Source organism: Urocampus carinirostris, chromosome 5, assembly GCF_059441175.1.
Source record: "Urocampus carinirostris isolate Australia breed hairy pipefish chromosome 5, RoL_Ucar_1.0, whole genome shotgun sequence".
NCBI classification, from domain to species: domain Eukaryota; kingdom Metazoa; phylum Chordata; class Actinopteri; order Syngnathiformes; family Syngnathidae; genus Urocampus; species Urocampus carinirostris.
In genome coordinates, this window is record NC_142353.1 from 10,044,766 (window position 1) to 10,065,316 (window position 20,551).

A 20,551-nucleotide genomic window follows, 5' to 3' on the forward strand; every position below is an offset into this window, starting at 1 on the left:
AGGCATCCTATAGCTTTAAAAATATTGTAAGGAATAAAGCTTGTTTTTTCCTAACAAAATTTGTTTTATTTGGAATGCCTCCGTCGTCAATTGTTCATCCCATTCTTAGAGCTCTGACGTCACACACGTAGACCGCCCTCAAACGCGTGCGTCTTCGTTTCCATGGAAACAACAAGCGCAGCAAGCCAAGGTCTGGTGAGGAGAACTTCTGATCCATTTGAGTTGTTTACTTATAAGTTCGTTCATGAGTTAGTGAGTTAAAGATTTAGTGAGTTAGTTGTTTACTAAAAAAATAGTTGGTGAGTTAGTGATTTACTGAGTTAGAGAGAAAGAGATCAATGGATAAATAGTTAGTTTGTTTGCTAGCTTTCTAGTTAGTTCATTATTTGGTTAGTTTATCTGCTAGTTAGCTGGTTGTTTCGTTAGCCAGCTAGTTAGTTACTTTAGTTAGTTAGTTCTGTAGTTGGTTACTCAGCTAGTATGTTTGTTGTTGGATAGGTGGTTTGTTTGTTATCTAGCTGAGTTCGTCACTTTATAAGCCAGTTTGTTGTTTTAGTTAGTTTTTTACTTTGTTAGCTAGCAGGGGTAGTTACTTAGTTAGCTAGTTAATTACTTAGTTATTTGGTTAGTTGGTTGTCAGTTTGTCAGCTAGTTATCTAGTTAGCTAGCCAGTATGTTTGTTGTTAATTAGTTTGTCTTAGAGGTAAAATCGGGCTTAAAAAAAAATCTGACACAGCCCGCGGGTATTGTAGCCCGACCCAGCCAGCGCCCGACCAATAAACTTGACAAATTAACTTGATTTGAGAGACCAAGCCCGAAAAAAAAACGAATTTGCATGTTGCATGTTTAATTTGTGAGCAATCGGGCATAGGAATGATTATTTCGGCCAAATACGTCCGAATACTGTGGGGCATCCTCAAGCAGCAGGTGGAGAAGCACAAGATCTTGAATATCCCCTAGCTCAGTCATGTTGTCATGGAGGAGGGGAAGAGAATTCCAGTGGCAATTTGTGAGGCTCTGGTGAAATCCATGGCCAGGAGGATTAAACTGGTTCTTCAAAATCATATTGGCTACACAACATATTGAACTTCAGGAACTTTTACTTTTGGGTTTACTCACTTTTGTGACCAGGGGTTTAGCTACTAATGGCTAAATTTTGAGTTTTTTGAGGGGAAAAATAAATTTACACCGCTATATAAGCTGCTGCGGCTGCATCGACTCGCTACAACGGGTCAGATGTATCGACATTTCGTTCTGTGTACATTGTTACAAAGAATGACAATACAAAGGAAGTTATTATTATTATTATTATTTACATAGACTACCTTTTGTTGTGTCAAAGTGATGTTTCCTCAGTTTTGTTCAATTATGATGAAATCTCTGCAGAAATGTAAGGGGTACACTCCCTTTTGTGACATACTGCAGTTAGTTAGTAAGTGCTTGTTTGTTTTCCCCGTGCAGCTAACGTCACCGAAGCTAAAGTTGTGATGGCGGAGAACCGCCTAGTTCCGAGTGGCAAAGTGTACCAGCAGCTCTTCAATGATCAGGTTCGATCCACGCTGAGATCGGCAAATTTCGTAAAGTCTGATACTTTTCCGTGTGCGCGTTTCGAAGGTTCGTCTGTCCCGAAGTTTGTCGGCGGCACGCAAACGCACCAAATTGGCGTGCACGCGTGCTCCTGAAGGTGACACAGCCTGTGCCGTGACAAGCAGGTACGCACGCACTCGTGAAAGCAGCCCCGGCTCTTTTTCGAGAACCGACTCTCTCAGCACCCAAAGGGCTTTTTTGTATGTTTAATAAAATGTTATCAAATATTATCTAACAGCAGGAAGAAAAGGACAATATAATAAAAAAAGAAGGGGAAAGCCAGGGAGGATAAGAAAAAAATCACCCATGAAAAACAAAAATAAAGTGCAAAATAATATAAAATAATCAAAGGAAATTTAAAAAAAAGGCGGAAAAAGAGAGAATGACAACATTTTCATTTTATATAAAATGTTGCATAATTATTGCTAATATACCAATTGGAGGCAACCCCCTTTTTATTCCGAGTTTTTTTATTTTGATCTTATCTTGTTTCTTTTTCCCCCTAGCTTAATACTTATATATTTACTAATGGGAGAGATCTTTGGTAGCTGAAAGAGCTCGCTCTTTTAGTAAAATGAGCAGGTAGAGCCAGTTCTCGAACACAGCCGGAATTTTCATCACTAGTTGGAAACCTAACTGTGTTTAGTAGAGAATGGAGCGTAAATGCATGAGAATGGAACCGAAACCTGCATGTTCGCCTTTTACGCAGGGAGCATCAGGATGGGGACGGCGGCGATGACGGCCACGCGGATGCCGAGGACGTTGTTCGACTTCCGGACACTGTGGGTGAGTAGCACGTTCATGATCACGTAACTCCATGACCACAATTAACGCCGTGCGCTCACGGTGTGCGCAGAAGCCCGCCACAATTCGTGCGACATCCTGAAACGTGTGCACCAAAACAAGAAGATCCAACACCACGAAGCCGTCCGCCACGTGCACGCGCAACTCACGCAACTCGCCCAGGTCTGGCGCACCGACAGGAACCGCTCATAAGTGAAGTTTCAACAGGTGTGCTCGTGCAGGTGTGCGAGGAACAAGTGCGCGAGCACAGCGTGCACCTGAGGACCAAACTTGAGCAGATCGACGCGTCTTTGCGTACGCTCGCGCACAGCATGACGCACGTACAGCACCGCAGCCTGCAGGTAAGCTGAGCAATCGTGGCCATTTACCTATGAATGCGTCTGTCTGTCTGTCCGATCTACCAACCTACTGACCCACCGAACTACCTACCTACCTACCTACCTTCCGACCTACATACCTACCGACCTACTTACTCACCTACCTATACTTACGTACTTATCCATTTACTTTTCTACTTACCCACCGAGTGACCCACCTAGTTACCTACTGATCCCCCCCAACTTACCTGCTTAATTACCAACCTACCAACCTGCCTACCTACTTACTCACGTCCTCACTCACCTTCCTAATAACTAATCTATACTTACCTACAGACTTACTTCCCTACCTACATACCTACTGACCCACCAACCTACCTGCCTAGCTACCTACTTACTCACCTACTGACCTATTTACCTACTTACTTACCTACCTAACTTCATACTCAATAACCTACCTACCTACTTACCCGCATACTTACCCACTTACCTACTTGGCTACTTACTTGATTAACAACCTACCTGCCTTGTTACACACTTACTTACCTACTTACCCACTTACTTAACTACTAATCCAATTTCTTACCCACTTACCTACCACCCTACTTACTTACTTACCTACCTAGTTACACACTTACTTACCTACATAACTACTTACATACACACTTACCTTTTAATCTTATTATTTACCAAATTATTTACCTACTTGCTTACCTACTTACCCTCCTTCTTACTAACCTTCCTACATACTCACTCACCTACCTGCCCACTTATCTTCTAACTTACCTACTTACTTACCTGCTTGCTTACCTACCTACTTACCTGCTTGCTTACCCACCTACATACTTACTTACCTACTTACCTATCTACCTACCTACCTAACTAACCTACCTACCTACTCACCTATCTACCTACTAACCTACCTACCTAGTTATACACTTACTTACCTACTTACCCACTTATCACCCACCTACCTACTTATTTACTTAACTAATTTTTTACTTACTTGCTTACATACCTATAGTACCTACCTACTTACCTTCTTTCTTACTTACAGTTTTATCATCTTACCTTCTTACTCAACTACCTACAGTATCTACTTAGCTACTAACTTACATGCTTACATACTTACTTAATTACTTTCATACTTACTCACCTACCTATCTACTTACTTGCCTACTTAATTAACTGCTTGAGTACCTACCTACCTACTTACCTCCTTATATTCTTACGTACCTACCTAAGAAATTACTTACCTACTTAATTACCTTACCACCAATCTACCTACTGCGGTTCCATGATTTTGAGAAAAACATTTATTGCAATTTTTAAGACCATTATTGCAAATGTGATGCGATTTTCAATTTTAAGAAAAGTGCATTTTCTGTGCTAGCTTTGTTTTTTGTGAGTACTAAAAACTATTGTCATGCTTTAAACTTAATAAGTAAACAGAACTCTCTTCTGGGGAGCTTTTTAGGGTTGCTGTCTGCTTACACGAGGCTCACACGTGGGTGTGTGGCATGCAACTTGAAGATTTTTTCCTCACCTTCATTGGCAAGGCCCATTAAAACTTGCCTCTGATTGGAAGGCACTGTTAAAACCCGAACTGTAACAATTATGGTTGGCTAAAGCTCCATCACTCAAATAACCAAGGGGAACTCTAAATCCTTGAAAAAACACAGTGTCTTGCGATTACACAACACACTACGTCACATGGTTATATCGATTCGATTTTGGTTAATCAGGCAGCCCTGCTACTTACCTATCTACTTACTTGTTTGTAATGATGCAGGAGGTGTTGTGCGTTTGGAGCTCGGTGGAGGCGCACATGAACGAGAAGAAGGCCAGCGTGTTGACTTTCGAAATGCAAGTTAGCGAGTGCGAGCGGATGAGGGTAAACAAGGTGCTTGATATTTTTTTCCTCTGATCATCAGATACAAGGTTACAATGAATTTAAAATCAAAGCCTTTGATAAACAAGTAAATAAACCGAAGGAAAAAAAAGGCTGACGGTAAAAAGCTGCAGCTTATCTTGGTCACATCCCCTTGACAATCTAAACCGAAATCTAAATCAAATCATCCATCTATCCATCATGTGCACCACTTATCCTCAGTATGGTCGCAGGGGGCTGGAGCCCATCACAGCTATCTTTGGGTAGTGGGCAGGGGACACCCTGAACTGCTTGCCAGCCAGTCACAGGGCACACAGGGACAGACATCTCATTCTCTCATTCACACCTAGTGACAATTTGGAACAGCCATTTAACCTAACATGCATGTTTGTGGAATGTGGGAAGAAAGCAGGCGTGTGCAGAAGAAACCCACACAAGCACGGGGAGAACATGCAAAATCCACACAGGAAGGTTGGTAGATGGATTTGATGTCATTACCTCAGTTCTGTGCCACCGACGCGCTAACCACTCAGCTGCCATGCCGCCAAAATTAAATCATGCCATCTATTTTTTTTTACAAGGTATTATATGTGACAGGAATCACATCTCATCGTCCCACAAGATAAATAATTGTGAACACTTGATAAAAAAATCAAAATCAACATAATCATGTACAGCACATATGTCAAAGTCAAGGCCCACAAAAAGGTTTTATGAGAGGGTCTTGATACATTATTGTATCATACACCAGGAGTTGTTCAGAATATTTTTCACTGTATGATAACTTGCATATAGAAAGTGTTATTTATGGTTAATATACCTTTCCACTTCAATCCAATTCTATTAAGAATATGTGAATTGAGAGAATGAGAGAAAATTGCTTTGATTATTTTTCAAGGAAGTCTATTGAGTCCACTTTTGCTACATATAAAAATAGAAACTATAGGTTACTGGTTGTGCATGAATAATGGGAGTTAAATGGCTGGAAAGTAATACACCACAAAAATAATTCTACCTTTCTTATTCTTAAAGTGAGCACTTAATTAGTTTGCGCATTTAGCTTTTAGCTTTAGTATTTGTAGCATTGCTTTAGGGGTCAACTAGCACAACATTCGCAACTAGCTTTAACACCTGACATGTGAGACACTCCGTAGCTTTAGGGATCCTTATCTACAACTAGCACAATCCTAACAACTAACATTATCAGTTTTTTAATTCAATGTTCATGTTTGGGGGATTTTCAACACAAGTAAAATTGCCTTTTTGTGGCTTTTGAAAATTCAAGATTACTGACAGAGCCACATGAAAATTTAGTTTTATTTATTTGTTCATATTTCTCAAGTTTTCAGTAGCCTCAATTAGCTTTACTAGGCTAAACATGGTATTTGAAAATTGCGGCCCTTGGCTTGTAGTCAAATTTTTGATTTGTCCATGTATCATTCAGTTGCAACTCCCAAGATGTACAGTATAAAATATAGATTTCAATAAATGCAGAAAATGTATTTTCTTTTCATTAACTCTTTCTCTCCCTTCGCCTTGCCATCTCCCTCTCGTATCCCAATTTTGTATTCGATTAGATCCTATCAGAAGAGCCAAGATAACAAAAAGTAAGAACAAAAACAAAAAGTCGACCTTGATCCGACAAAACCAGACGAGCTGGTAGTTTACATTTTGAAATCTAGGAACTCAAACTTGTTGTCAAACCTATTGTAGATGTCTGCTTTCAGCTTGAGCAAAGCGTTGTGGAGTGTGGTAGTCATTTCGGCGAGGCTTTTGGCCAGAATGGCATTTTGGCATTGAAGTAAGACCTCAATTGCGCCAGTTTCACCTCTAAGCAGTTTGTCAGACATTTTCCTCTGCCGTTTAAACAAACTCCACGGTCCAACGCCAACCGATGCTGCTCCAGCATGACAATCAGCAGATAGACGCCTTTTACGTCTTCAATGTCCAAATGTGTTAAATACAGTCCATTCCAATTGACCCATTAATCAATTGTGGACCCAGATGGGTAAGTTCCATTCGGGCAAGGTTTTCATTATTTTCAACTCTTTTGGTAAAATATTTTCTATCAATAGCTCTGAACGCAAAATTTAAGAATTCCATTTTGGAGGCAGGAGATTGCAAAGTGTGTGTAGGTCTTTTTATGATGTCATGGTCACACCCCATGCACATTTTCTCAGCCTCGCATCCTTTTCTGGTTTGTAGATTCGTCCGGTGCTGAGGAAGTACTGCCACCTGCTGGAGAAGATTAACTTCCTACCGTGCAGCAACACGCACGTGCATGTGCACAGTCAGGCCACAGTAAGTTTGGGCAACCTCTGGGTGACCTGTAAATAACCACCAGGTGACCTTCAGGTGATCTTGACTGACCATTAATTGTTCCAGATGCTGAACCAGTGCCTGCTAGCCAACCGGCGCAGCGCAGCCCGCCTTCTGCTGCTGCTCCATGAAGAGGCCCTACAGCAGGGGGCGCTCCTGCGCCTGCAGTGGGAAGAGTCTGTCAGCCAGTGGAGGCGGAGCCAAGCTGGCCACGTAGTCCAGGAGTTCAGGTGGGCAGGATTTGAAAAGGGGTTGTGAGGAGATGGCAAAAGCCATTCGAATTCTGCCCCCAAGTGGCTCGGAGGTCTTAAAGTAAAACACGACTAATGACGCCCCCTTGGGGCATTTCCCAGGTTGTCGGTGGCTAGCGCGGACGTGTGGCGTCTCCTTTCCGACCAGGTGACGTTTCAGGAAGTAGACCAAAACGTTCGACGTTTGTCCCAACGGCGCTGCGACATCATTAGCACTCTCAGGTAAAGGCTCCGCCCTACACCCCGCCCTTGGCCACACCCTTTTTGAATCCTTTCTCCCCCAGCTGCTTAGTCCCGCCTTCTTTGTCCACGACGGCTGTCTCCGATTGGTTCACACAACTAACGGCTGTCAATCAGCAAATAGGTAAGATACCCGTCCATGCGAACGCGCTATGGGTGCTAATGTGGGCGCGGCCGCCCCCCAGACATGTGCCACGCCGACTTCCTCCACCAATTACGATGCCGCTACGAACTGATGTGGCAAGATCGCGTTTCCCAGGTGCAGCGATGCCAGGTGAGTTCCAAGTGGGCACGGCAGGGGAGAGGCATACATGAATCTCTTCGTCCTCTATATCTGCAGGAGGCGCTGTCTGCGCTGGAGCTGCCCGAGGAAGAAGTGAGCGACATCATCAAGTCGCAACTCATCTCTCTGATTGGACAACACCAGCGGCAGGACGAGATGCAATTGGCCGCCATTGACGTCAGTAAAACCTGTCAACTAACATTAGTGGCTAGAGAAAGAGAGGATGGAAAAAAGTCAAAGATGCTAATTACTATTTTTTAAGCGTATACGTTTTTCAAAAAAATGCTGTCTATGGAATTATATAGGTGTTTTTGCCAATTATTTGAATCAGTAATGTTTTATTTGAATTATTTTTTTTAAACCACTAAGGGTCGCTATTTTTTACCCACCGAGGCTTTAAAAAGATAGGATCTGACTCATTTCAATCATTTTTACTCAGATTTATTTCTATTAGATATCTCATCTCATTAGCTGCCCCACTTATCCTCAGTAGGGTCGCGGGGGTGCTGGAGCCCATCCCAGCATTCATCGGGCAGTGGGCAGGGGACACCCTGAACTGGTTGCCAGCCAATCGCAGGGCACACAGGGACAGACAACTCGCTCGCTCATTCACACCTAGGGACAATTTGGACCGGCCAATCCACCTGAAATGCACGTCTTTGGAATGTGGGAGGAAACCGGAGTGCCCGGAGGAAACCCACGCAAGCACGGGGAGAACATACAAACTCCGCACAGGAAGTCCGGTAGCTGGATTTGAACCCACACAGGAGGTTCCCAAGACCTTAGAACTGTGCCGCACACGCGCTAACCACTGCGCTGCCGTGGATATAGATATAATAATTCCATTTTATTTATCCAGAAAATTTACAAAAGCTCTTTTTAAAAATGACATTTTTAAGAAAAAAAATATTTTCTTTTGAGATGAAAGCATCAAAATTTAATTTTTAAGATAACTTAAGTTTCTTTTAAAATAATCCAAATGATCTTTTATTTTTCTTTACCCAAATTTACTTTTACTAAAGTTAAAAAGTAAAAAAATAATATTTTGTCGTGAAATTAATCCCAATAGCTTTAGAAGAAATACCTTAATGGGTAGGGCTTAGGGTAGGGTTAGGAGGTAGGGGTTGGGGTTAGGGTAGGTCTTGGGTTTAGTGTTACTGGTTAGGTTATCAAGTTGGGGTTTGGGGTTTCAAATCAATGTTAGAGTCAGGGTTAGGTTTAGGATGTAGGTGTTAAGGATAGAGGTTAGGGTAGATCGAGGGTTTGGAGTTAGGGGTTAGGTCAGGGTTAGGTTGAGGAGTTATATTTAGGAGTTAGGGTTAGTGTAGTTTTAGGGGTTAGGTACAGGCTAAATTTAGAGTTAAGATCAGGGTTATTGGTTTCAGTTCCCCAAAACAGCATTTTTTTTATATATGTATTGAATTTGATAAGATAATTTTTTAACCTTCAAAGTTCCAAATCTGCTGTGGCTGGCAAAAAAGATGATGATTATTTTTTCCTTTTATATCTGTTTGCCAGACGTGTTCCGACAGTTTGTACCGTGCGTCAGCCCGCCTGAGCCGGCGCGTCTTCGTGGTGATGCAAGCTTTGGCTTCCTTGTGGGAAAAACACGGCGCCGTCCTGGTGGGACGCGAGGAAGACGTACAGCGCCGACTCGACCAACTTCGCCTGGCGCACGAACGCCACGTCAAGGTGAGTTACCTGGACCGAGACCGCCCCCTCGCTAAAAACTCACCAAAAACCCGCTTCCCCCTTCCAAAAAAGAGGAAAAAAGTGTTCTTGGACGAGCTCCTGGCGGCGCTTCGCCAGGAAAGCAGCGAGGCAGCACTCAAGCAGCTGCTAGAACAAACATTAGGATACTTACAAGATGTCACCAACAGGTGGGGCTCGTTCTTACGCTAATATGCTAATGCTGATGCGCTAATACTAACCTCGATTGTGGAGCGAATTTGGGTGGTCAGTAAATTATTTGAACAAATGATCTATTGACCGTTTGAATTGAAGAGGCAAGTTTGTTCTTTCAAACTCTTTGGATCCCTACACATGTTTTTTTAGATAATCTAATCAGGAAATCGGATGAAAAACTTTTAAATTAATCTGAAGCCAATCGGCAGCACAACAAAACAGAATTCTGTTCACTGTTTTTAAGAGTTCAACATACTTTAATCAATACATAAACACTCTCAGATTTAAGGAATTTTCTCTCCTGATCATCTACAGAAAAACCCGACTAGAACACAAAACAAAAATAAGAATAAGGAAAAGACAAACAAAGATAGATTGGGATCCTTAGCTGGCACCTTTGAGATAGAAAACCATGTGGTTGGCCTAATTTTTACTGTGTGTAGAACTTTAGGCAATAGGCTTGGGTTATTGTAATTTGATCTAATTCCCCTTTAATCACACCAATCGATACAATGTCTGTTTGAAACTTTCTCCAATGCAAATCATAATGCTGTCCCAATTGAGATCAATGCCCCAATAGACAGAGGTAGGGTTTTTTTTTAATCCGGCCAAGCGTCAAAGGCACACGGGCCAAGATACCGCCAAGGATGTGACAATAAGGCACCCGAAAACTGGACAAAAAATTGAAGATGTTAAAAAACGACAAAACCAGTGGCAGCTTTCTTGACCAAAACAAAACATTTGAGGTTAAGGTTGCATTAGCTCAAGAGGTAGAGCGCTCGTTTTGGGATCAAGAGGTCGCAGGTTCGATTCCCGGCTCCTCTGTGTTATTTGTCGAAGTGTCCTTGGGCAAGACACGGAATCCCTAATGCCCCCAATAGATGGTAGGTGCCTTGTATGGCTGACTACCTATTGGTGCGTGCGTGTGTGTGAATGGGTAAGAGTGAAGCACTTTGGGAGGTCTTCATCGACTTGAAAAGCGCTATATAAATGCAGACCATTTAAAATTATTTGGGCCGTGTTGTCACACTTTTGTTTTCCTCACTAGTTATTTTAATGCTTTTAGTACTTTTAAACATTTTTAATACTATTTCTTAATTTGTCGCAGTTTTTTATAACTATTTGTACTTTTTTTTATCTTTCTTGCACTTTAAATAAAAATTGGTACTTTATAGTTCTCTACTCTTCACTATTAGTGGTTTATAGTAGTATTTTTTGTATTCATTCATACGTTTTTGTACGTTTTGAATACAGTTTCGTAATTTTTCGTACATTAAGTTTGTACTACTTTTCATTGCTTTTTAGTCCTGTTATCCATCCTTTGGTCTGTCATGATGTCCATTCTGTCCATTTGTCCGACCTTCTATCATTCTGTCTATTCACTTGTCCGTCCCTCTGTCTGTCCTTTTGTGCGTCCTTTTACCAGTCCTTCCATCCGTCGTTTTACCACTCTTTTAGTTCGTCTTATATTCTGTATTTTATTCTGTATTTGATTCTTTCTTTCTGTCCGTCCTTTTTTCCACACAGCTGCGGCGAATGCGTAACAGAGCAGTGCGCCGTCCTGGACCAGCTCCCAAGCACTTTTGTGGACGAGCTGCTGGAATTCAGCCAGATGCTTGCCACCTTCTTCCGGCTTGACAACGCCTTCTCCCCCGTGAGCACACACAACCGCTGTCGGGTGACGAAGAAGTGCGCATGACTCTGCCCCCCGTGCAGAGCGCTGAAGAGCTGAGCCGGCTGCCGCCCGTTCAGGACATGGTGAGCGACACTTGTGACAGCGCGGCGCCCGCAGAGAGTGCCAGAGGAAGTGTGGCCAGCCTTGGAGGAAGCGTGGCTAGCGGCAACCAGGAAGAGGACGTGGCACCGGACCAGTCTCCAGACTCTCTGGCCGAGGTGAGTTGACCTGGACCGATCCGAGCCCAGTTAGAGCTTAGATCGAGTCCAGACAGAGTCCGATGGCTCCCTCTCTATATCCAGGCTGAGTCATCCCTCCTGGAACTGTATGATCTCGGAAGCCGGGTTTGCTTAAGTTCGTCAGGGGGTGTGTCCTACTCCGGCCCTGCCTTCAGATGCCCCGCCTCTGACCTGCCCGGGAACATGAGCAAGCAGCAGGAGACGCACCTGAGCGCCTTCCCTGTCGAGCTCCTCATGCAGGCGCTCAGCAGGTAGGTCAGCTAGCTTCGTGCTAACACTGAAAGTTAACATACTGGCTAAACTATTTCCAGAATGCGCGTGTGCTTCCTGGACTTTGTGGAGCGGCGTTTCCAAGACGTCCTGACCTCAGCTGTAGCCACTGTGACGGACAGGAAGGAGGCGGTCAGAGCTTATCACGAGCTGCAGATGCAACCGCTAGACCCACTGCACATCAAGACCTGCATCTATACCCCGCGCTTGGGTACACGCAAGCTAGCACTGCTAACATCCACCGACTGATGAGATGAGGTTGACTGCTTGAGTACGCAATCTAACTAAACATGCTAACATCCACTGACTGATACACTGAGGTTGGTAGCTTGGGTACGCAAGTGTGAGTTGCTGTTGGACTGCTAATGTCCACTGACTGAGGAAATGAAGTTGACAGACTTTTGTGTGACTTTAATTAGGTGTAGTATGTTTAACATTAACATCAACGTTGATAAGAATTATGACATGTCTTAGCTTGTTAGCTAGTATATTGAGTATCCATCCATCCATTTTAGCGCTGCTTATCCTCACTAGGGTTGTGGTGTTTATTGAGGATTGTAGGACATTTTCGTTTTTGCTACAGTACCGACATCGCTTCTCAAATTATTGTCCGATACCAATATTAGCTTAGTGTTCAGTAGTTGCGAAACAAGTGTGAGTTGCTAGCTTGGCGTGATGCAGCTTTTTCTCAAATGAAGGGCACGGAATGTTGATATGCTTTAGCAAGTTTACCTTTGGCATTACTTTTGATTAGCTTTTTTAACGTGTCTTAACTCGTTCACTAAAATGATGAGCGTTATATGACGTTTTAAGTTTTCGAAGAGTACTACTACTGCTCGGATTATTGTCTGACACTGATGTTAGCTTAGCCTCCAGTAGTCAACGAATATGTGTAAGTTGCCAGCCCGACCCGTTGCAACTTTTCACCAAATGAAGGCAGTGATCCTCATTGGTCCTGATTAATCCTCATTAGCCTTAGCTTGTTTAATTTTACCATTGTTGATTAGCATTATTAATATATTAAACATGTGTAAGATGCTAGCGTAGCCCAATTTACTGGTATTTTGTGTGTGCAGCCGAGCTGCAGCTTCACAAACAACGCGTAGACGCTCACTGCCAGCAAGTATCGGACGTGCTGAGTTGGAGTGCGGCGGCGCTACAGCGGCTGCAGGAGTCCACCAACCACAAGAACCGTCAGCTAACGGCTACGCTAGGTGAGATGGAGGACGGCGTACTCAAGACCGACGGTAGCCAGCGGTGAGATCAAAACACACTGCCTAGCGTTAGCGTGGTATCATTATCTTTCTGGGTGTTTTAGCCTGGAGGCCCTGAGCGCTACCCTGCAGGACTGCCTGGACGAGCACATCAAACACACCCAGCGCTCGCACTCGTCTTTCCGGATATCTCTTCAGCTGCGTATGGACGAGCTTCGGGATAAGACGGAGCAACTACTGCGCTCATTCAGGTGAGGCCCTTGCGCTTACCTGTGTCTAATTTAACCCTTAGCTTATTCACTGCCAGAGATGTCAAAGATCCATCTAGCTAGGCTAGCATAGACAGCCATACATGTCAAAAATTATTCCAGGTAAGTTTCAGAACATGGACATACATGGCAAAAAAACCAAACAATTTAGCTAGGCTGATCTCTATATATAGCTAGGCTACCATTGACAGCTGTAGATGACAAAGATTAGTTCTTGTTAGTTTGCTACTGACAGCTAAAGGTGTCAAAGATCCATCCTACTTAGGCTGTGATAGATCGCTATTGAAGACAAATATTCATTCTGGCTAGTTTGCCATTTAGACCTCTACACGTCAACTCTCCATTCTTGCTAGGCTGCCATTGATGGCCATAATGTGAAATGTCCATCTTAGCTGGGCTGTCATTAAATACCTTCTAGCTAGGCTAGCATAGAAGGCTATAGATGTCAAAGACCTATTCTAGCTTGCCGGACATGGACAGCCATAGACGTCAAAGATCTGTTTTAGCTAGGCCCCCATAGAAGGCTATATATGAGAAAGATTAATTCTGGCTAGTTTGCCATTGAAAGCTGTATATGTCAAAAAATCATTCTGGCTATATTGCCTTCGAGGACTCCAAACATCAAAGATCTATTCTAGCTTGGGTACCATTGAAGGCCAAATACATCAAAAAACTATTTGAGCTTGGTTGCCATCGGATCATTCTAGACGACAAAGATCCATTCTGGTGAGATTTCCATACATGGCTATTAAGTTTAAAGATCCATTGTACTTCGCCTGCCATAGACGACAATAAACATCAGAGACACTTTCTAGCTTGGCCACAGTTTTAGCCACAGAAGGCTACAGGTGAAAAAGCTCCATAATGGCAATGCTGCCATTGACCTCAAAGATCATGTTGTCTGGAGCCCTTCTGGGCTATCGTATGAACCGGTTGCCAGTAGTTCACCGACAACCTTTCATACACTAAGGACAATTTTGAAGTCACCAATTCACCTGCCATGCTTGTTTTTGGAATGTGAGCCGTAAACCGTAGTGCCCAGAGGAAATCCACACAAGCACGAGCAACATGCAAACTCTGGCTGGTAGCTGGATTCGAATCCATGACCTCAGAACTCTGCCGCAGACACACTAATCACTCAGCTGCGCCCTGTTGTAGTTAGCCTGCCATATTTGGCAATAAATGTCAAATACCTGTTCTAGCTTGGCTACCATTGACGATGATATACATTCTTAGGCTGTTCAGCGAAGGGGGCGACTACACCCGTCAGGAAGTGAAACTCTTCCAGCGGCGCCTGAAGGAGGAAAGCAAGCGCATCAGCGTAACAGAGGAAAACGTTTACACTGACCTGCACAACCTACAAACCAAGACTTTGCAGCAGGTGGCACTACGCTAACCTCACTTTTTTTTAGCAAGCTAGCTAAAAACGTCGCTGTCCAGGTAAAAGCGGCGTCGGGACGCCTGGAGGAGAAACTTTGTGTTCTGAAGGCCGAGGTCAAGTTCATCGAGTTGATTGAGAGGATCCTCAGCAGCACCCAAGTGGAAGTCAAAGCAGAGGTTGAAAATGTTTGGCTTTGCACCCGCAGTGCCACTGCTATGTTAGCGCTTGATATTAGCGTTTTGTGTGCACAGGCAGCTAGCAGCAAACAACAGGAGGCCGTCATTGGTGCTCGGATGGAGCAACTGCGGAAAACGCTGGAGGAAGAGAAGGTATGGAAGTCTGTCTGCTCTGTTTATTACCCCTTCCATTAGTCAATTCAGTTCCTCGTCCCTGCCCTCACATGTTCCTCCTTCTCGAGGTTTCCACCGATCAGGTGTTAAGCCTGCTCTCAGTCATCAGCGACAACCTGAGGAGGCGCCGCCACTACCTAGACGAGGAGAGTGTAGCCCCGCCCACCGTGTCCAAATCCAGAAAGCAAGTGTGGTCCGCCCCACCCCCCGCCCTGCTGCAGCCCTGTCGCTCGGGCGGCAACATAATGGAAGACCCCATCGTGGGTGTGGTCAAGTCGCTCAACAGGTTAGAGTGAGCAGAGAGCAATGGCACGGATGTGCAGGCCAGTCTCTGATGTCTCCAATATGTCCCCCAGGTTCTGCGAAGGTATGGACTTCCCTTGCTTGACTCTGGCTTGTTGGCTGCCCTCTTCGAAAGGCGTGTCTACCTTCATGAATGTTATAACTATTTTCATTTAAGGAGCGGCGCTAGAAACATTAAGTCCTGCTTAAAAAATAGCCATGGATAGCAGTTGGCACAATTCTAAAAAGGTCTCTACTGCCACCGCTAGAACCAACCCATTATTTTCTCTTCCTTTAAAGGTGGGGTGCATAGTTTTGGGGTTCTAAAACGTGGCATAGGGGCAGGGCCAGGAGCAAAAAAAGATTGACTCATTATTTAATTGGTCAGTCAGTCAATTGACCAATCGGTTTGTGGATCGATTGGTTTGTTGATTGTTGATTGATTGCTCTATCGATTAATCTATTAGTTGGTGAGTTTATTGATTGATATCAGTTGGTTGTTTCGATGGGTAGGTTGATCAATCAGCCGGGTGGCTGCTTGGTTGGCTTAATTGATTGATCGGTCGGTCTATTGATTTCTTGATGTATTGGTTTGTTGATTGATTGGTTGGTTGATTGATAGATTAATTGAATGGTTAGGTAGTTAGTTGACTGACTGATTGATTGATTTTTTGGGGGGGATCTGCCGATACAGTCTCATTCCGATACCAAGGGACCCTGTGGACAAGAATTTTTCACCAAAACAAAAACACATTTTTTCTTTATAGTACTGTTTGTTCAGTGGGCTGACTTAATAAGCCCGATGAGCCCGCACCTCTTAGTTTGCCCACACCAGCAAAGCAAGAGGATTCTACTTTGGGTTCTGGACCATTTCTGTCTTGTATAGGTCCAAGCTCGGCCCCGCGCCAGCAGTCCCCCAGACGCAGTGAATCCGCCGGTGTTGCCAGGTACGTAGTCCGGAGACCAGGTCCTGGGGGTCCGAGTGCCAGGAACCGCTAGTTTGTAGCATTTTGTGACAATAATCTTGGGTCATTTGTGTCGTTAGGTCGTTTAGGACAGACAAAAGGCTTCAGATCTTTGGCACCAAATCTGAAGCGGATCCTAATCCAGAGTGAGTCTTAATTCCCACCAGATGCCGTCGAGCAATTTGTGTTTATTTTTTTTTGTGAGTGCAGTTGCTACATCTCCATCGTCAATGCAATCCTACGGAGGACCCATCAGACGCTGCTGCTAGTGGCGAAGGTAAAGCATACTGCCCCAAAAGTCAGGTGACAGGGTAACGCCCCCCCTGTGCCCTCCCTGCCTCGCATCCTGTCCTGTCTCCTGTCCTGCCCCCAGTCCCGCCCCCTGTCCCACCACCTGTCCTTCCCTTTCAGGACTTCTACCAGAGTCAGCGTTGTGGCGGTTTTCACCGCCTTCCCGCCGGTCTGGACCAATGGGTGGAGAACACACAGCAAAGGCTTCTGGGACATCACGAGCAAGCCCGCACCCTATTGAGTGCTAGCAGGGAGGGTATGTGGTGGCCTTTTGCCTTTCCTCCCAAGAACCTGTCTCCTTAACTGTGGTTTCACAGCATTGGAGCAGCAGCAGTGTGTGCTAGCCGACATGATGCACTTGTTACCCGCCATCTTGATCCGTTCCCATGAAAAGCGTCTGGGGGCAGAGCTTAGGGAAGAGGCGGGGCGGGTGCGCCGTGCCTTTGAGGAAACTATGGCCGCTAGCGAGGAGGAGAAGGTATTGCCACCGCGACCATCTCAGAGTGTTGGTGGAATGCCGTTAGCGTAGTACAGCTAGCAAACTATCATTAGCTTTGCATGGCTTATGACATCAACACGTTAGCAAAACAGAGATTGAGTGTGATTAGTTGTGGATGCATAACCGATAAAGTCAGTGTTAGCAAAACTGTTATTAATCGCTGTTAGTTTTTGCTGCATGGCTTACATTTCACAGTGTTAGCAAAATCGCATTTGACTGTGGTTAGCTTTAGTTGCATAGCTTATGGCATCACAGCGTTAGCGAGTACTGCGATTGAGTACTGTTAGCTTTGGATGCCCCATTTATGATGTTAGCAAAACTACATTGAAGTGCCAGTACATTTGGCTTAATGTCTTAAAATGTCACACAGATAGCAAAACCGCAATTGAGTGCAGTTACCTTTAGCTGTGTGGTTTACAACATCAAGCTGTTAGTGAAACTGCGATCAAGTGCCTTAAGCTTTGGCTTGCTGACTTATGATGTCACGACATTAGCAAAATTGCAATTAATTGCTTTTAGCTTTTTCTTAATGGCTTATGACGTCATTGCATGCACGGTTGAGTCCCGTTAGCTTTGGCTGCATGACTTATAACAGTACTGTCTCGGTGACACCCTGATTGAGTGCCGTTAACTTGGCAGCATGACTTATTACATCTCGGTGTGACCAAAACCACGATTGTGTGCTGTTAGCTTTGGCTACATGGCTAGTGACGTCACCACGTTAGTAAAACAGCAGCGATTAAGTGCAGTTAGCTTTAGCTGCATGACTTAGGACATCAGGGCAAATTCGCGACTGATTAGCTCGTCTGTGCCCTCAGATGGCTAGCGTGGCTGGCCTGCGTGTGTCGCTGTCGGCCAATCAGATGGAGGCGCTGCGACGCGGTGAGGAGGCCCGACAGCAGAGGCTCCACGACGCCATCTTGGGCTCGGATCGGGAACTACAGGTATTGGGCTTGTTAGCGACATGCGGCGCTGCTAACTGCTATCACTAATCGCTATCAATCTACAGGAATGCGCAAGGCGAAGGGGGGAGGAGTTTGTGACATCACTTGCGACCCTGAGCGAACACCTCCTCCATCAGATGGACCGACTTCCTCTGCGAGGTATGTACAAGACATGGTTGGCGGTTGGGTGCTGTCTTTTTTCATGTCGGCCTCGATTTGCCCATACTTTTTAAGGTAAATCAGGGAAATAATAGTTTTCCCATGCACAGAGGTCACACCACAGCAGAGGTCCGAAGACAAAGACAGCGCCCAGGAGGTGGGGCTTCAACAGTGCAGGTGAGCCACCACAGTCGCCAGGTTTATTACTGCCCACTCCTCGCCACTAAATCGAAGTTGTTGCTGATTGGTCAGGATGTGGCCAGGCATCCCGCATATGTCGCTGCCCACCCAGGTTACCATGCCAACCACTGCCGCCATCACCACCACCAAGTGCACCCTGGGACATCTGGCTGTCATCCAACACAGGGACGCTGCTGTCAAGGTAGGCACGCTACCACCCTGATCCAGATTGTTCAGAAAAATCTCCTTTAACTCAACCCTGAAATGCTAACGCAGCCATTGAAAAATTGCCATCGTGTGAGCCTGCCTCCCAGCTCTCGGCAGCTACAACTGCTGGCCTGATTTATTTTTTGCGGGAATTTGGAGGGGTGGGAGTTACATTCTTGAAGTTTAACCTTGAAACACTCTTTTAACAAGCCCTCGTTTACCGGCTGCGGAATGGACTGGCCTGATCTAAAGGCACACCTGCCATGGCTGCTGGCATGCCATATTATTTTAGTTGAATCCGGAAAATAGGGAATTATAATCTTCTACTCCAACCGAGAAACACGCTCTAAATGCTCAAAGAAAGTTTAAGAAGAGTGTTGGCTTGAAATTTCAGACGAGTCCTCGGCTGCCGAATCAAGCCACTTCATTTGACATACTGTATGTGTCAAGGCTGCAGGCTTGCCATATTATTTTGGGATATCCAGAGAGCAGGGAATTGCAATCTTAATAGTTCAACCTGGAAACAATGCTTTAAATGCTGAATGAAAGTTAAGAACAAGTGCTGGCTTGACGTATTTGAGTTAACCGGCCTGATACGGCAGCCCACATGCCACACCTGCAGCCTTGCCAGATTAAAGACAAGTGTAGGTTTATAGTTTTTGACAAATTTAGCGTTTACTTTACTTGATCCAAAGCGCCAGGCTTGCTATGTTATTTTAGGGAAATCTAGATAGTAGAGAGTTACAATATTTGCCCTTTTACCTGGAAACACTCTTTAAATGCTAAAGAAAACCTGTAGATGAGTGCAGGCTTGAACTTTTTGACGAGTTTACCGCTTACTGGCTTCATTCAGCAGCCCACGTGCCACGCATATGGCTGCTTGCCATAATTAATCGGGGAATCTGGAGAGCAGGGAATTACAATCTTGGGAATTTGCTTTTAATGCTGAAAGAAAGAAAAGTCGAGTGCAGGCTTGACATTTTTGACAATTTCACTGTTCACAAGCTGCCAAATGGATTGTTCTGATTTTTGAATGTGGCCCCGCCCATTTTTAAGTCCCTCCCACTGACCGCTTTCTGGATTTTATGTGCGCTAGAGCTTCGAGCTTGCCTTCTCCTCTGAGCTTCGACGTTCCCAAGCGGACAAACGACGACGCTTGAATGAACTTCAGAGCTGGAAGACGCACTGGCGCTTGCAGATCCACACGCTAGCGCGCTAATGCTAGCTGCCAAGCGACTTCTAAAAATTAAAATCAAGGAAGAATCCGAAAAATTGATTAAAAAATCTATTGGAGAGAAAAATCTTTTTTGTGTTTTTTTTTGCAGAAAAACATACAATGTTGACATCATATTTTTAGGTCTGCAAAAGAAAAAACGTAATTCTAACACCATATTTTTATTTCTACCCTTTGCAAACAAAATCATAAAATAGAGAAAATAAAAGAAAAATATGTTCAAGATATGTACAGTAAATGTTGAATGTAAGTGGTTTGCATTTGTATTGTGCTTTTCAAGTGACTGAAGACCTCCCAAAGCGCAGTACTGTATAAAAATGTACATACAGAATATCGCTTTTACTGCAATAAAACGTTCTAATTTGAAATCTACTCCCTGCAAAAAAAAAAAGAAATAGAAAAATACAGCAAAAGAAGATAAATTATGGATACAATATAACGTATAATGTACACAAAAAATATATATACATTCTATTTTTTTAAGTTGTTTTTTTAACTGGACTTTTTGAAGTGCGCTTGTAGGGTATTATTTTCTGGCTTAAGAGAGTTTTCAAAATTCTACATTAAAAAATGTTTTAAATACTGTTTAAACACAAATAAATCTGAATCAAATGTGGCTGTGATTTAAAAAGCATTACAGTATCTGGTTAAAAAAAACGGTGCCACGTGACAGAATTCCTAACGTCCCATTGGTCGCCTGGAGAATTTATGTCCGAGAAAGTCGGGGGCGTCTACATCTACCCAACGGTGTTGTCTGAATTTTATTTGTTTACAAAAATATAATTACAATTATAA

General features: G+C 44.1%; 1 protein-coding gene across 6 annotated transcripts; it reads left to right on the forward strand.

The window, feature by feature from the left end:
• Nucleotides 1-158: 158 nt before the first annotated feature.
• On the forward strand, nt 159-19,823 carry ccdc180 (coiled-coil domain containing 180). Of its 6 annotated transcripts, none has more exons than XM_088335636.1 (36): nt 159-195; nt 1,462-1,547; nt 1,615-1,712; nt 2,297-2,373; nt 2,444-2,553; nt 2,613-2,732; nt 4,501-4,611; nt 6,805-6,900; nt 6,985-7,148; nt 7,272-7,391; nt 7,454-7,533; nt 7,595-7,683; nt 7,750-7,869; nt 9,211-9,384; nt 9,457-9,572; nt 11,125-11,251; nt 11,314-11,490; nt 11,575-11,762; nt 11,823-11,992; nt 12,858-13,038; nt 13,100-13,246; nt 14,501-14,645; nt 14,705-14,821; nt 14,897-14,974; nt 15,064-15,281; nt 15,352-15,362; nt 16,164-16,224; nt 16,323-16,388; nt 16,453-16,519; nt 16,654-16,789; nt 16,851-17,011; nt 17,851-17,976; nt 18,042-18,135; nt 18,246-18,312; nt 18,388-18,517; nt 19,619-19,823. In XM_088335636.1, exons 2-36 carry the CDS (start codon nt 1,488-1,490, stop codon nt 19,739-19,741), a joined length of 4,125 nt encoding a protein of 1,374 aa, XP_088191762.1. In that variant the 5' UTR covers nt 159-195; nt 1,462-1,487; the 3' UTR covers nt 19,742-19,823. The 6 variants fall into 6 exon arrangements, with proteins under 6 accessions (XP_088191762.1, XP_088191759.1, XP_088191761.1 ...); XM_088335633.1 differs by having other exon boundaries at nt 159-190; XM_088335635.1 differs by having other exon boundaries at nt 159-190; nt 15,079-15,281.
• Nucleotides 19,824-20,551: the final 728 nt, after the last annotated feature.

Coding starts and splice junctions, on each gene's coding strand:
- ccdc180 (XM_088335633.1), top strand. CDS start 163: ATGGAAACAACAAGCGCAGCAAGCCAAG. Junction 14,646..14,704: donor AAACCAAGACTTTGCAGCAG/GTGGCACTACGC, acceptor GTCGCTGTCCAG/GTAAAAGCGGCGTCGGGACG. Junction 16,790..16,850: donor ATTGAGTGCTAGCAGGGAGG/GTATGTGGTGGC, acceptor GTGGTTTCACAG/CATTGGAGCAGCAGCAGTGT.